The 13,237-nt window shown below is 39.2% G+C and overlaps 1 protein-coding gene across 2 annotated transcripts; it reads right to left on the reverse strand.

The window, feature by feature from the left end:
- Positions 1-800: 800 nt before the first annotated feature.
- Pcdh18 (protocadherin 18) lies at positions 801-12,713 on the reverse strand. 2 transcript variants are annotated; one of them, XM_003476797.5, is made up of 4 exons: positions 9,766-12,713; positions 8,947-9,032; positions 8,698-8,861; positions 801-2,779 (listed from the first exon to the last, which is right to left on the reverse strand). In XM_003476797.5, exons 1-4 carry the CDS (start codon positions 12,247-12,249, stop codon positions 2,109-2,111), a joined length of 3,405 nt encoding a protein of 1,134 aa, XP_003476845.2. In that variant the 5' UTR covers positions 12,250-12,713; the 3' UTR covers positions 801-2,108. The 2 variants fall into 2 exon arrangements, with proteins under 2 accessions (XP_003476845.2, XP_005006836.2); XM_005006779.4 differs by having other exon boundaries at positions 8,947-9,035.
- Between the last annotated feature and the right edge of the window lie 524 nt (positions 12,714-13,237).

Here is a 13,237-nt window from a genome sequence, read left to right on the forward strand (position 1 = left end):
TGACCGCACTCCATGGCGGCGTCATGGAGTGTTCTGTGTAGGGTCACTAACCAGGTTGTGGGTATTACTGCATTTTATTTATTTCACATTATGCAAAATATTTCCAGTTTTGCTCCCTCAATCACTGTTGATGCTTCTGATTAAAAATATGGAAGTTATGAATATCTTTTACTTAATGATAATATGTACTGAAAAGAAGTGATGTTCTAACACAAAATATATGTGGTTAATATTTGTTTGTGCAACCTACTAGAAAGAAAACTGAAATTTCACTTGGGATTCCATCTTCCCTTTGAAGGCAAATGTGCCTTTTCAAAGAGATAATATATTCTATTTAATGTGTTACTCACTTGAGAATTCAAATATCTTAGTTTTAGCCAATTTTAGGTTACTTAACTTTTCTAGTATTTTAATTCTCTCCGATTAAACCAAGAAGGATAATATTTTAGCCTTTTGGAAAGGCTTTAAGGACACATTTTTTCCTCTTGCACAATTTAATGCAAAATGTTCTGAGAAAGTATTCTGTGTAATTTGAAAAATATTTAGTCAGTCATTATTGCCTGCTCTTTTTCTTTACACTCCAAATGCACTTAAGATTATTTAATCCAGTTGGCATAAGATCAACTACTTTTATTTCTGTGACGAGTTTCAAATTCATTTCTTTTCCACACTGCTTCTCGGCCAGTTGGATGTTCCCTTTCTATCATTTGAAACCCAGCACTGAATTAACCTCTCAGGAAAGGAAGTGTATTTGCCAGGCTTTTGAACACATATACAGAAACAGAACTTTGACTTATAGATGGTGTTTTCACTTTAATTTTCCTTTTATTTTCATGACAGTAAAATTTTCTGGAGCGTACAATCGAGATAGTGTATTAATAGAAATAACATTCATAGAAGCTTGAACATAAATGATAAAAGTCATAATAAGAACCTCTCTTACCAAGGCATTCCACATAGAGAGATAACAGCACAATAAATAAGTTCTCATTTGTCACACAAGAAATAATACAAAATTGTAAAAACAAAAATGCGGCATTATAAATGTTCTAAAATGCAAGCAAAAATATAAGATCATGCATTGGAGACAAAAGCTAAAAGTGAATAGTTGTAGCAAAATAAAAATAATGTGAAAGATAAAAATATCCAAGTAGTATGAGAAGTGAAGGGAAAGATTCAAATAGAATGATTTCAAAAGAAAGCAATTATATTTATGACCCTGGGAGGGCACTGGCATGACTGCGTGCTAATAATTCACACTGTTTGAACAGACACTGCTATCCATTCAAAGGATAGATTTCATTTCTTTACATCACAGCACATGTTACAAGGTTGGAAGGAAACCATTGTTTCTCCTAGTAATAAGTAGACTACAATACTCTAGGAGAAACATTCTCAAGATCAGACCAGTGTGATGCTTGGAATAGAAGGGACCAGAAGGGACCCGGGAGTCAGGAAACATTGATTTTAGCCCTTTTGTTTTTAATCATTGTGAAAAATTCATTTCAGAAAATCACCTCACCTATATTCTTGAAGATACTTTCCGATTCTAAAATAGAATTTCGCTTCACTCTTTAATTTTGCTGTTAGAGGTGAACTATTGAAGCTGACAGAGAAGAGTAAAAAATGACAGTTAAAAACCCTTCTATGTTAAATTATGCTTAATTTTATAAAGCATTGCAAAATAACTCGAGTCACTTAAAGGAACTAAGAACTGTACAATGCATCAGAGGGATTGTTTACCCAGCACAGCTATTCAACACAAGTTAACTAAACTAAGCAGTACCTTTCTCTTTGTGGCTGAATAAACATCGGATTTAAACAATGGCTAGCTTCTACATGAACAGGAGAGACATGTTTGTCATGAGAGTAAAAAAATAAAATTTGTTTGTTAAATTACACATAAATATAAGGTACAAATGTATTTTTAAAATACAGATTAAAATAATCACACTTGCATTGTGTACATACGAAAATACAGTATTTAATATTCAATATACACAAACACATTTATGATAAATGCAACTATTTGGCAGAGCCAGTTCTTTCATGGTGTTTCCTGTCCCCTATTCCCACCCATGGAAGCAAAAACGTTTTGCAGAAATCTCCTAGCTCTGGCGAACGTCTTGAAGCAGTTTGTTAATCTCAGCCACCAGCTCGCTGGCATCCATGAGTTCATGCTTCCCATCGTTAAGGTGGTTGAGCACATTATCAAAATCATCTTCTTCATAATTTTCGGGGATCTCCTCCATGGCTGGCAGCCACTTTGAAGAAGGCTGCACACTGGAGTGCGTCCCAAGGGGCGCCCCAGAGTTGGTGGTGGGGTTCTGAAAGTGTGTACTGGCCGCCCAAGCGGCCACCCCTTGTGGGTACCCCGCAGTTTTAGCTGGCACCGGTGGCTTCCGGCGCTCCAGAGAGTTGGACCGATCCACCTCACCATTGCACTCGGAGTAAGTGTCCAGGGAAGGGGGCAGCAGGCGTTGGAAGACGCTGCTCATCTCCGAGAGCAGCGAGGACGTGCTGGCGTCCCCCGCGTCCTCCTCGGTTGGTGAGTCCTTCCCAAAGGTGGAAAAACTCTTCTTCTTCTCCGCGGTTTCTGCGTGCTGGGTGTCATCCTCGAGATTTGGGTGCGGATGCTGCTGCTGAGGCTGGGCTGGGAACTCTTCCCCGGGAATGAACATGTTGCTCCTATAATCAGAGGAGGGCGAGTGCAGCGGTGGCATCCAGCACTGGTCTGAGTGGCCCAGGACTCTGCACTCTTCCGTGCACAGCCTCATGGCTGCACTCAGGGAAAGCAATGAGGATCCGTTAGTATACTCAGCAAGGTCAGAGCTACAGGGAACACGATTTTGTTTTTATTAAATAGCCCAAGACCAATTTAAACTACTAGCAGAATGCTGCCCTGTCACCAGACATGTTAGATGGGCTACAACCACAGCTTTAGTTCGAATACTAGATTTATGGACCTCCGAAAGTCAGAGAAGCTGCTAGGTTGCTTTCTTGTTTATTGTATACTGAAAAGAGGAGGTTAGTGAGTATTTCTCAGGAACATTCTGGTCACATCGTGAGAAAGTAAGTTGATAATTTATGTACGAAAACAACTGATTAAAAATTTAAATTCTAAAAAATAGAATTTTAAAATGAAATACTAACTTGGGAATGGCACCAGGAGCTCTGGTACCTCTGTGCAGCTTTCTGTCTTCCTGTAGTGGGGGTATTGGAAGCATAATTAGCTGGTTCAGTCTCTCATAAAGATTTTATAAATTATGTATTGGCCTTACTTAAAACAGTTGTGAACTCTCCTTAACTATTGAACACCTGAATTCATATGCCATTAAGTCTTCTCTTAAAAACTTTACATTTGTTAATATTGAAATACATGGACAACATCATCTAAAACTGAAAATATGAAAAATCCATTATTTAGTTCTCCCAGATGTTCTGATATCTTACTGGAATGTGAGTGGTCACATTCTCAGAAAAGAAAAGACATGATAAAGCTGAAAAAGAAAAGGGAGAAAAAAAAAAAAAAAAAAAAAAAACAAACCTTCAACATTGGCAATTACAGTAACTAAACCATATGAAAGCCAAGAAATGCAAAGATGTAAAATGCACTCCACAAATGACTCTTTCAAGAAAAGATTAGACTTTTTCAGTGTCATGATGTCATTTTAGAAAGAAAAACAGAATTTCAGAAATTGCGAAATAATTTTCTTAGATTTGAAAGCAAGTTGGTCTTATATTAGCTTTTGTACGTATTGAGAACTAAATTTGCAGATTTAACTTCTTAGGAACAATTTCTCTTCTTCCCAAATTATTGCTAAGAGACTCTCAGGTTCTGCTCCCTACCGTGCTCACTGTGATGTCCTCCCACCTGGTGAGGAATCTGCATAGAAGAGGGATTCATGTGGTAGCTTCTGAGTTAAAAGTGATGCAAGAACAGTTGAATTTCAGAAGGGGAAGAATAATGGTTTTTGACTCGAGGTATAGAAATCACCTGCTTTACAGATAGAACCTGCAAGACAGTTCTATTCTAAATCCCCTTGCTCCTCAATTTTTCAATGGGAAGGGAGAAACCAGAAGAACAAAGAATGAGAGCAAGTGTTGTAAAAAAAAAAGCTTCATTGCTAGGAAAGCTACACATACATTAGAAGTGTGGGAAAATGCAGAGAAAAATGTGGATACCAACACCGTATGAATCAAGGTGTGCAAAGAATGAATATGGAGAATCGTTGTGTGATTTGCTATAAATTGATGTAATTTTAAAAAGCAAGGCTGATTTAAGAATAAAAGCAGGATTAGATGTCTTGACTTCATGATTTATCACTACTTAGAAATATTTACTGTCATTTTCCACCACATGATGTGGGCAATTTCCAAAGGAGCTGAAATAGAAAGGAGGTTTTCTCAGCAGTGAAGAAACTGTCATAGTGTTAACGATTTTTTCTTTTTCTGTAATTCTTTGGGTCTCTGAAAATGAAAAGGAGACCTGTACACATCGTCTTACTCACATCCTGACAGAAGGAAGGGGAACAGACCTGCTGACACTTCTTCATTTGTTTTTCTGGTCTTTAACTCTGTGGTGTAGACTTAGGAAGAACTTTATAATGTGCTTATTTACTTGATTGGTTGTGTTTTGTTTCAATGCTTAATGACACTGGTAGTGGTTTGGAGATGTATACATGGTTCTGAGAATTCTGAATATGATTACACTGTCTAGATACTTGAATGTAATAAAAGTATAACTAGTAATAAACACAACAACACAGTCTGGGTTACTGATCTAGTCTGACAGTTCATAATCAAAACTAATTTCAATCATAGTAATTATTTCTAAACAGTGAATGAAATTTAATCATAATAATTAAATGTGGCTTTACCTATAAAACAACTAAATTTAAACTGAATAGAGTTTAAAGAAAAGAGATGAAGACTAAGGGGAAGAAAGTAAAAAAAAAAAAAAAAAAAAAACAGAGAAAGTGGTACAGAAGAGAGCATTTTTTTGCAATTTCATCAATACTTTCAATCCTATCCCGAGGGACTCAACTGTTTGAAAACATCCTTAGTGCATACATAATTCAGCACCACAAATGCTGAATTCCACACCCCAGGGAACAGAAGTTGTTGGCAAGCAACAAATTTTTTCTGTTACTCTTTAAAAGCTCTGGGGGTGACAAAGTTTTCTACGAAACTCTTTTTTACCACAACACAACTGTGAGTTTTGTCACTCTGCTACACTTTAAAGGAGAGGCAGTAAGTAGAACACAGAATGTAAGAAGAAAAATTCATGCTCCATTGCCATCAGGTCATTAATCATGGGGTAACCAGTCAGCTCTCTATTAAGGACCTATCGCATGTGAAATACTGATACCATCCCATGCACGAAAGGCTTATGATCTAGTTGAGTCAAGTGTAACAAATGACATTTTTATGCCCAGTTAAAGGGCCAATTTCAGTGATGCCAAGGAATGTCAAGAGAAGATAAATAAGTGAAGGGAAAGGCTGATGTCATTAAAGAAAGTGCAGCATGAAATAAAGTTTGAGAGATGAACAGAATTTACTTCCAAAGTAAGAAAAAACCAGCTTTTCAGGTGGAAAGTCAGGATGAGCTAAGCCTGCTACGTCTTGGGAAATGATACCTCTACCTGTTTTAGATTGAAAAGTAGCAAAACTGAGACTTAATAAACGAAGAGTGGATTCTGTTGGCCTAGAATACCAAGAAAAATAACTTTGTTCTCTGTTGCTTAGCAACAAGTTAGGTATTGATTTTAAGCCAAAAATATAAATTAAAATGTTCTGAGAAGGTTGCTTAAGATATATGAAGAAAGGATTTGACAGTGGGAAGAACCACTGGAGAGGAACCATCGGCTTGGACCCTAGTACAATCAACCATCCATGGAAGAAAGGCCAAGAGAGAGCTAGAGCACCTGTCATGAGAACAGAGAGAATCTAGAATTTAAAAAGAATGTTTGAAGTAACTACTTACAGATGGCAGATGACGAAAAGTGGAATGGATTCAGTCAAGGAGTATTTCACAAAATAAACTCAAAAACCTTGATAAACCATCCTGGTACAGTAAAATAAATAGAGAATGGGATTTTTGCAAGCATAACACTTCGTGCTATGGTTCAACATTGGATGAGTAGGAAAGAGGATGGTTGACAAATATGATCTAACAGACAAAAAAGCACAATAATTTTATTGCTCACTATGTAGTGTATTTATGTGGGAATTAAAAGAATGAATGACCAGAAATGACCCTATTGGCAAACAAACAGCACACATTGTCTATATTTGTTCATAGACTAACACTAAAAAAAGCTGAAATATGATGCTTACATTCTTAAAATAAACACGTTTTAGAGAAAACTGTCCTGGGCTCTGTTAATAGCATTCAGATGTGAACTTACATATTTTTCTACTTAGAAAATATCCTGGAACTATAAGTTTACAAGGCCACGCTTTGTACTTTAATATGGCCATTAACAGGACAAATATCGAACTATAAGTTCAGTAAACTGTCATCAGAATGATGCTCACAATGTAGGGATCTTTATCTCTTTATCCATAATCAGTTCATGCATGGCAGTCTATGCTGCCCAATATGAATACACTTTTGGGACCAATTTGCTGATACTCTAGGCTTACAGATAAGCATCATGAGGATGCAGGTAGCCAGTGAGGCAAAAATGAATATACTATGATATAAACTGTTGCAGTGCAAAGTTACATACCAGGAAAATAACCTTTCCCTTACGCCTTTGGATGAAGCATGATTGGGTAAATATGAAATCATTTTTAAAGGATTATCTGAATGTTAGTGAAGTTGTGAATGCTAATGTAAATGTAAGCCCCTAACTTTCGAGAGAAATGTTACATGAGTGGAACATAAAGTACTCACTACACAAGACTTTCTACTGTTTTACGTTTAGCTTTGTCTACCTGTTGTTTACTCAATGTCTTCATTCCTGACATTTATTACTACTACTATTATCTAGAGCAAGTATAGATAACTCCCCTGCTAGATAGGAGAGTGTATTTAGTATGTGTGAGGCTCTGGGTTCAATCCAAAGTTAAGTAAATAAATAATTTTAGAAATATAAGAAAATAATTTCACAATAATCTATTAGAATTATATGATGGCAGAATTAAAAAGGAGTCAAAACATTCTAGAAGCTAGTAAGTCTTTATAATATTGTGTAAGAAAATATAAGACACATATTTAATTAAAAACAGAAACATCTGTTACTCCATGTATTTTATAGATTAGTGTTTAAGAGTATGGAGACTGATTCAAATCTCATCTCTACTATGTACAAATTGCCTGTTTTAAGGTGCATTTTTCTAACTTTAATAAGCTTCAGTTTTCAGATCTGAAAAGAAAAATATGAACACTGATTGTAACTTTCACCACTACAACTGTCATGTCAAAGTCTCAGGAGAAGCAATGTAGATAAAAGAACTATGTGAAAACCTAGGAATGTAACACAGTGGTTAGAGCTCCTGCACAGCATCCATCAGGCCTGAGTTCCACCCACAGTATCACACCAAAGGAAGCAAAGAAGGAGGGAGGAAGAGGTAGAGAAAGAGAGCAGGAAGTAAAGAAAGGAGGAAAGAGCAAGAGAGAAAGGGAAGATGGAGGAGGGAAGGACCCCCACTTGGACCTGGAGTACTTAGACTGGTCCCAGAGCAAGCCCTGGAATGTGGCTGCTGACTCCTACTGCCTCTATGGCCACTGTGATTTATGAGAGCTAGAGTCTCTATTTATGGATTTTCATCAATTTCTATATATTTATTTTCTAGACTCTCTTACTAACTATATTTGGAAAATAAATATTAGAACTAAAATGGGTGATAGAATGTTGCTCTTTTTTTTTCCTTTATTTATCAGGCAACAGACATTTGCTCCTCAGGTAAGGAATTGAGAGACAGTTAACTACAGGAGCACTTCTGTAGTCCTAAGGGTTGATTCAAAATTACAGTCTTTAGTAACACAGTTGCTATAGTGACACAGTCAGTATTTACTCAGTTGGTTCAGCAAATTTCTGCTGCACAATTAAAGGAAAGGGATACTAAGGAAAATGTGGTTCAAAGCTTAAAACAATCTCCTTCATTTAGCTGTGTGCCTATAAATCCCCCTCTGGAATCCCTGCCTCTATGTTATTATAGTACAGACATTAAAGTGAAGGATGGGTAGAAATATTCCATCCTCACCACCTACAAGATGCATTCTTTCTCTTATTTTTAGTGCTTAAAATGTGCCCTTTCTCAAGTGTTTCAGACTCTGACTTGGTGAGTTGGTTCCCATCACAGGAAATGCACTCTCCAAATTATAGTTCACTTCACCACTCTGCACCAAAACAGACTGCCAGATTAAGAACACCCACCCAGTAATTTTATACAGTTTCTCAGGAGTATCCTGTGGCAGTACTGATGGGGTAGAAAGAGGCAGAAAATGGTCTGACTTTGTAGCCTCTCCTTTCATACTTCCTCCATATCTATCAGCTACTTGCTATGAATTTTAAGTGAATAATTTCACAGTATTTCACTTCTGCATTCATTGGTACTAGTATGCAGACTATAAATCTTTATTGCAAAGGACAAATAGAGAAGAAATGGAAACTTGGGCAAAATGGTTCACTTTACTAGAACTGTAGTAGATCTGAACATAAAGATTTACTATCATTGTCCTCTTACCTGCTGGAATTCTTCCATCTGTAAGAAACAGGTCACTGAATCCTTCACCCAGCAGCCTATCTATTGGAGAATCTCGCCCCAAATCATAATCACTGTCTCCCGCTTCACTGTCACCACGGCCACTGTCTTTCAAGCTAAATTTGTCCATGTCTTGAAGGGCATATCTAAAAAGACCAATCAGGGAAAATACAGTTTTTATTCTTCAGCACTAATTTGAGATTGAATAGGTAATATGAGGATAATCCATACCTATAGCTCCTGGAATATTTGTTTCCTCGAAAACTTGGCCTTGGCTGATACTGTCCCTGGTGAAGCATTGAAAGAAGCTGAGAGACCTGCTGGAAACCAAAGAGACAGAGCTGATTTCTGGAGACACACCCCCAAATGCTCCCATATGTTGAGCATGCAACAAAAGTTCTTTGATATTTTATCCTGAGTAAGCAAACATGTTACAGCCCTTTTAAAGATTTGCATAGGCTGGACTGTGACAAGCTAGGCAGTCAGTCACCAAATGTACCTGAAATATATCCTGGGAGGTCTATACTTTTTTTTTCAAACAAGATTCTTTTAAATAACTGAATTCTTTTACAATCTGGGTAAAGTCATCAGTTATAAAATATATGTAAGATATTGTAAAATTCATTATAACACATCTACTTAAAATAATGTCAGGAAATTTTCCAAAGTGAGACAAAAAGAACATGCATTCAGAGAGAATCTAGAGGCCTCAGTATTTATTTTTTTAGTAGAAACCAAGACAATGAGAATAGACTAAGTCCCTTTACGCTTGAGCTTTCCAGGATCTTAATTTGGGGACTGAAGGGACTTGAATTAGATGGCCCCTCTGGAGCACCACACTTGTTTTTCAAAGCAATGTATATTACCTGCAGTTACTTTATGCAAGAAAAAGTGGACACAGTGGGCTGCAAAGGTGTGCATACTCACTGCATGTACACATGCCACCTGCATCTTATTTAATTTGCATATTGATGCTTATTAACTGCAATACTTAGAAACCAATGCATACAACAGATATTGTCAGTGAATTGATGCAGGACATGATCTTACCTCAACAGCAGGAGTGGCATGGGTGAGTTCTAATGAGAAATTCTCTGGCACGTGGTTTGATGAGATTGTCACCAAACTATTGAGCGACTGGTGACTGTTGTGACTCTGACGACTGCCCATCTGCCCTCTTTCTAAGGTAGGAGATGAAGATGGGGATGATCTGTGATGAGATCTGATGGGCAGGGTGCCGTTGATGGTGGGCACCAATGTGATGTCCCCTTTGTGGATCTGCCTGGATGGTCTTTTGGGGTGGTGCTGGTAAGTTGATTCTGCTACTCTGCAGTTATAAGATCTTGTGTCTTTCTTTTCCCGGTTATATCTAGTTGCAAAGAGCACCATAATAACCAACAGCACTGCACAAATTGCTCCCAAGGAAATAATTATAATCATAGAGAAATCCAAAGATGCCTGGCTTACTAAAGTCATTGCTGTACTTGTCACGGATTCTGCATACTCAAAGATCATGCACTTCAGGAGGACTTTGGTATGCAGTTGAGGATTGCCTTTGTCCTGGATGAGGACTGAGAGCTCCCATTCTGTGTAGGGAACTGAGTCCATGCTTACATTAGTATGGATGTCACATGACCGTGGATCAATTAGGAAGATACTCTCTTCATTACCTGCTACTATGGAACAACTGAGTTCAGCATTCACACCAGAGTCTCTGTCAATAGCCCTTATTCTTGTGACATGAAAGCCACTTTCAGCCCCTTTGGGGATGGAGATTTCTGCAGTATTATTGTGTAGCGCAGGCCCAATGACCACAGGAACATTGTCGTTTTCATCAATGATGGTAAGCACAACTGTGGTGTTGCTTACAAGTTGCTTTGGACTCCCTCCATCTCTTGCCTCCACCACAAACGTGATCTGACTCACTTCCTCATAGTCAAAGATTCTGAGGGCGTAGATGGCTCCATTAGAAGGGTCGATGGTCACATATGTAGTGATAGAACTTTCCAGGATAAAAGTCTCCAAAATAGTATATGTCACTTGCCCATTTTCTCCAAGATCAGGATCCGTGGCTGTCACAGTGGTGATATACGCTCCCGGAGAGTTATTCTCTGAGATCACAAACTCATATCGGCTTCTCTGGAAGCGAGGTGGATTGTCATTGATATCATTGATTTGAACAGTAAAATGTTTTACTGAAGAGAGACTGGGCGTCCCCTTGTCCTCAGCGATGACAGTCAAGCTGTATTCAGATCTCTTTTCTCTATCCAGTGTAGCATTGGTCAAGATTAAATAATTGTTTTCATAGGTCTGCTGGAGTTTAAAGTGACCATGTCCATGAAGCTTACAAACTATTTCTCCATTCAGCCCAGAATCTTTGTCCTGTACCCTGACCAATGCAACAAACGTGTCAATAGGATCCCCTTCAAAAATGTAAGATATTTCTTCTTTTCCAGGGGACATGAGGTTTATGTTGATTTCAGGTTTATTGTCATTAACATCCACAACATTAATTATAATTTTGCAATGAGCTGGGATTGAATTCGGCCCCAAATCTTGAGCTTGAACATCAATCTCATATGACTTTGTGATTTCATAATCCACTTGCTTGAACAGGGTCAAATGTCCTCTTTCTGAATCAATTTTAAAAGTCTCTATAATTTTGGGAGACACATGACTGCTGAAAGAATATACAATTTTCCCATTAGCGCCCTCATCTGGATCAGTGGCGTTCAGATCCAAGAGCAAAGTGCCAACAGGAGAGTTTTCTAAGAGTTGTATAATATAAGACTGCTGTTCAAAAGCAGGGCTGTTATCATTGGAGTCCGAAATGCTTATTTTCAGTATGGAGGAGCCAGACCTCTGAGGCACTCCCATGTCAGAGGCAGTCAGCTGCAGCTCGTAGCTTGACTTCAGCTCCCGGTCCAACTCTCTGACCACTATGAGTTCTGCATACTTGGCTCCATCGGTCCTGGTCCGGACCTCGATATTAAAAAAATCATTGGGAGAGAGGGAGTACGTGTGGAGGGAATTTTCCCCGACATCTGGATCAAATGCACTGTCCAGAGGAATACGCGTCCCAACAGCTGCACTCTCAGATATCTCAATGGGAATGAGAGATCTTGAAAACTGGGGCGAATTGTCATTAATATCCAGCACCTCAACTTCAATATGGAAAAGCTGCAGATGCTCTGTGGGTAGAGTGATCACATCAAACTCTATGGAGCAGTTCAAGTTTTTCTGGCACAGTTGCTCTCGGTCGATGGTAGCCCCTATGCTGATTTCCCCGTTATTCTCATTCACCACAAGTAGAGAATTTCCCCTTTGCATGGCTCGAAAACGAACGGCAGAAGGATTAGGTAGCTTCAATAAAACATCAGCCACATCCTCTGATAGTCTGGCAATTACTGATCCAACCCTCTGTTCCTCGTAAATCCTGTATTTCAAATTCTTGCCCAGTACATCGTGGTTGAAAGACGCTACGAGGAGTGCAAAAACAAATCTAAAGTGCATTTTAGTATTCATTTGGTGCATTGGCCAGTCTCTGAGACTCCCCTCACAGAGCAAGTTAAAACAGCAAAGCAATCCCCTCAACTTCCTTTGGCAACTCAAACCTAAGCGACATTTGGTAGCTGAAACTTGAAAGCGTCTCTTTAACACAGCACAGCAATTAACAGCTCGCAAACTTTTGTTTCATACACACCGTGTCTCGATTCCCGCTATCGGCATGGAGTCCAATTCCTTGCATTTGTTTGGCCGCCGGTGCTCCTGCCCGGCAGCCCAGTGTCACCTCCGCGAGGTCCCCGCGTCTACCCGGATCCGTCTGTGGCTGGCAGCCGGAGTCTGCACCGGAGTCTGCAGCGTCTTTCCGGAGCGATTCTTTCTCCCTTTCCCTGCTCGGCTGCAGACTAAACACCCGCGATTGCTGACTCCAGTCTAAAATCTGTACAACTTCACTTCAACTCAGACAAAGCTCTTGCCCGGCGTGTGTTGAATGGCTTCCAGCCAATCAGCGCGCTTCCAAATCAAAAGCTGATGGAGTCACCGGAGGAGGGAGGCGGGAGAGGAGGCAGGGAAGGGGCGAGGGGAGGGGGCGGGGCCGGGGGAGGGGGGAGGGGAGGGAGGGATGTAGGCAGGAGCAGGGAGCCCTGCCTTCGCGGCTGCTCCCTCCCTCCTTCTCTCTTTCCTCCTCTCAATCTTCTGCATTCACTTTCTCTGAGCGCGCCAGGACAAAGAGGAGACAAATGACAGAAGAAAAACTTTCAATCAACTTCTGGTCCCCTTTATGTATGTGGCACCTTAAATTGTTCTTGTTTTCTTAATTGTCTTTTTCTTCTGCCACAAACATGTAATTATCTTGCTTTTTTTTTTTTTTTCATAGTCCTTAAGTGCTGGTTTAACTTAAAAATCCCTCTCTGTGTTTTGTTGGTGGAAGAATTTAATAAAATTTGGAAACTTGCTTCTAATTATGCTTCACAGACTGCCTCCTTCCCTGCCCCCTCAGTAAATACTTGGGTCTTTC

This window comes from Cavia porcellus, unplaced genomic scaffold, assembly GCF_034190915.1.
Source record: "Cavia porcellus strain 051 isolate PalLab524CR breed Dunkin Hartley unplaced genomic scaffold, mCavPor4.1 scaffold_14, whole genome shotgun sequence".
NCBI lineage: Eukaryota > Metazoa > Chordata > Mammalia > Rodentia > Caviidae > Cavia > Cavia porcellus.

Bases quoted from the DNA above. Each gene is read 5' to 3' on its own strand.
- Pcdh18 (XM_005006779.4), bottom strand. From the start codon at position 12,249: ATGCACCAAATGAATACTAAAATGCACTTTAGATTTGTTTTTGCACTC. The intron at 8,862-8,946 runs GTATGGATTATC...TGGTCTTTTTAG, and splicing joins AAATATTCCAGGAGCTATAG to ATATGCCCTTCAAGACATGG. The intron at 2,780-8,697 runs GTAAGAGGACAA...CCCTGAGTGCAG, and splicing joins AGATGGAAGAATTCCAGCAG to CCATGAGGCTGTGCACGGAA.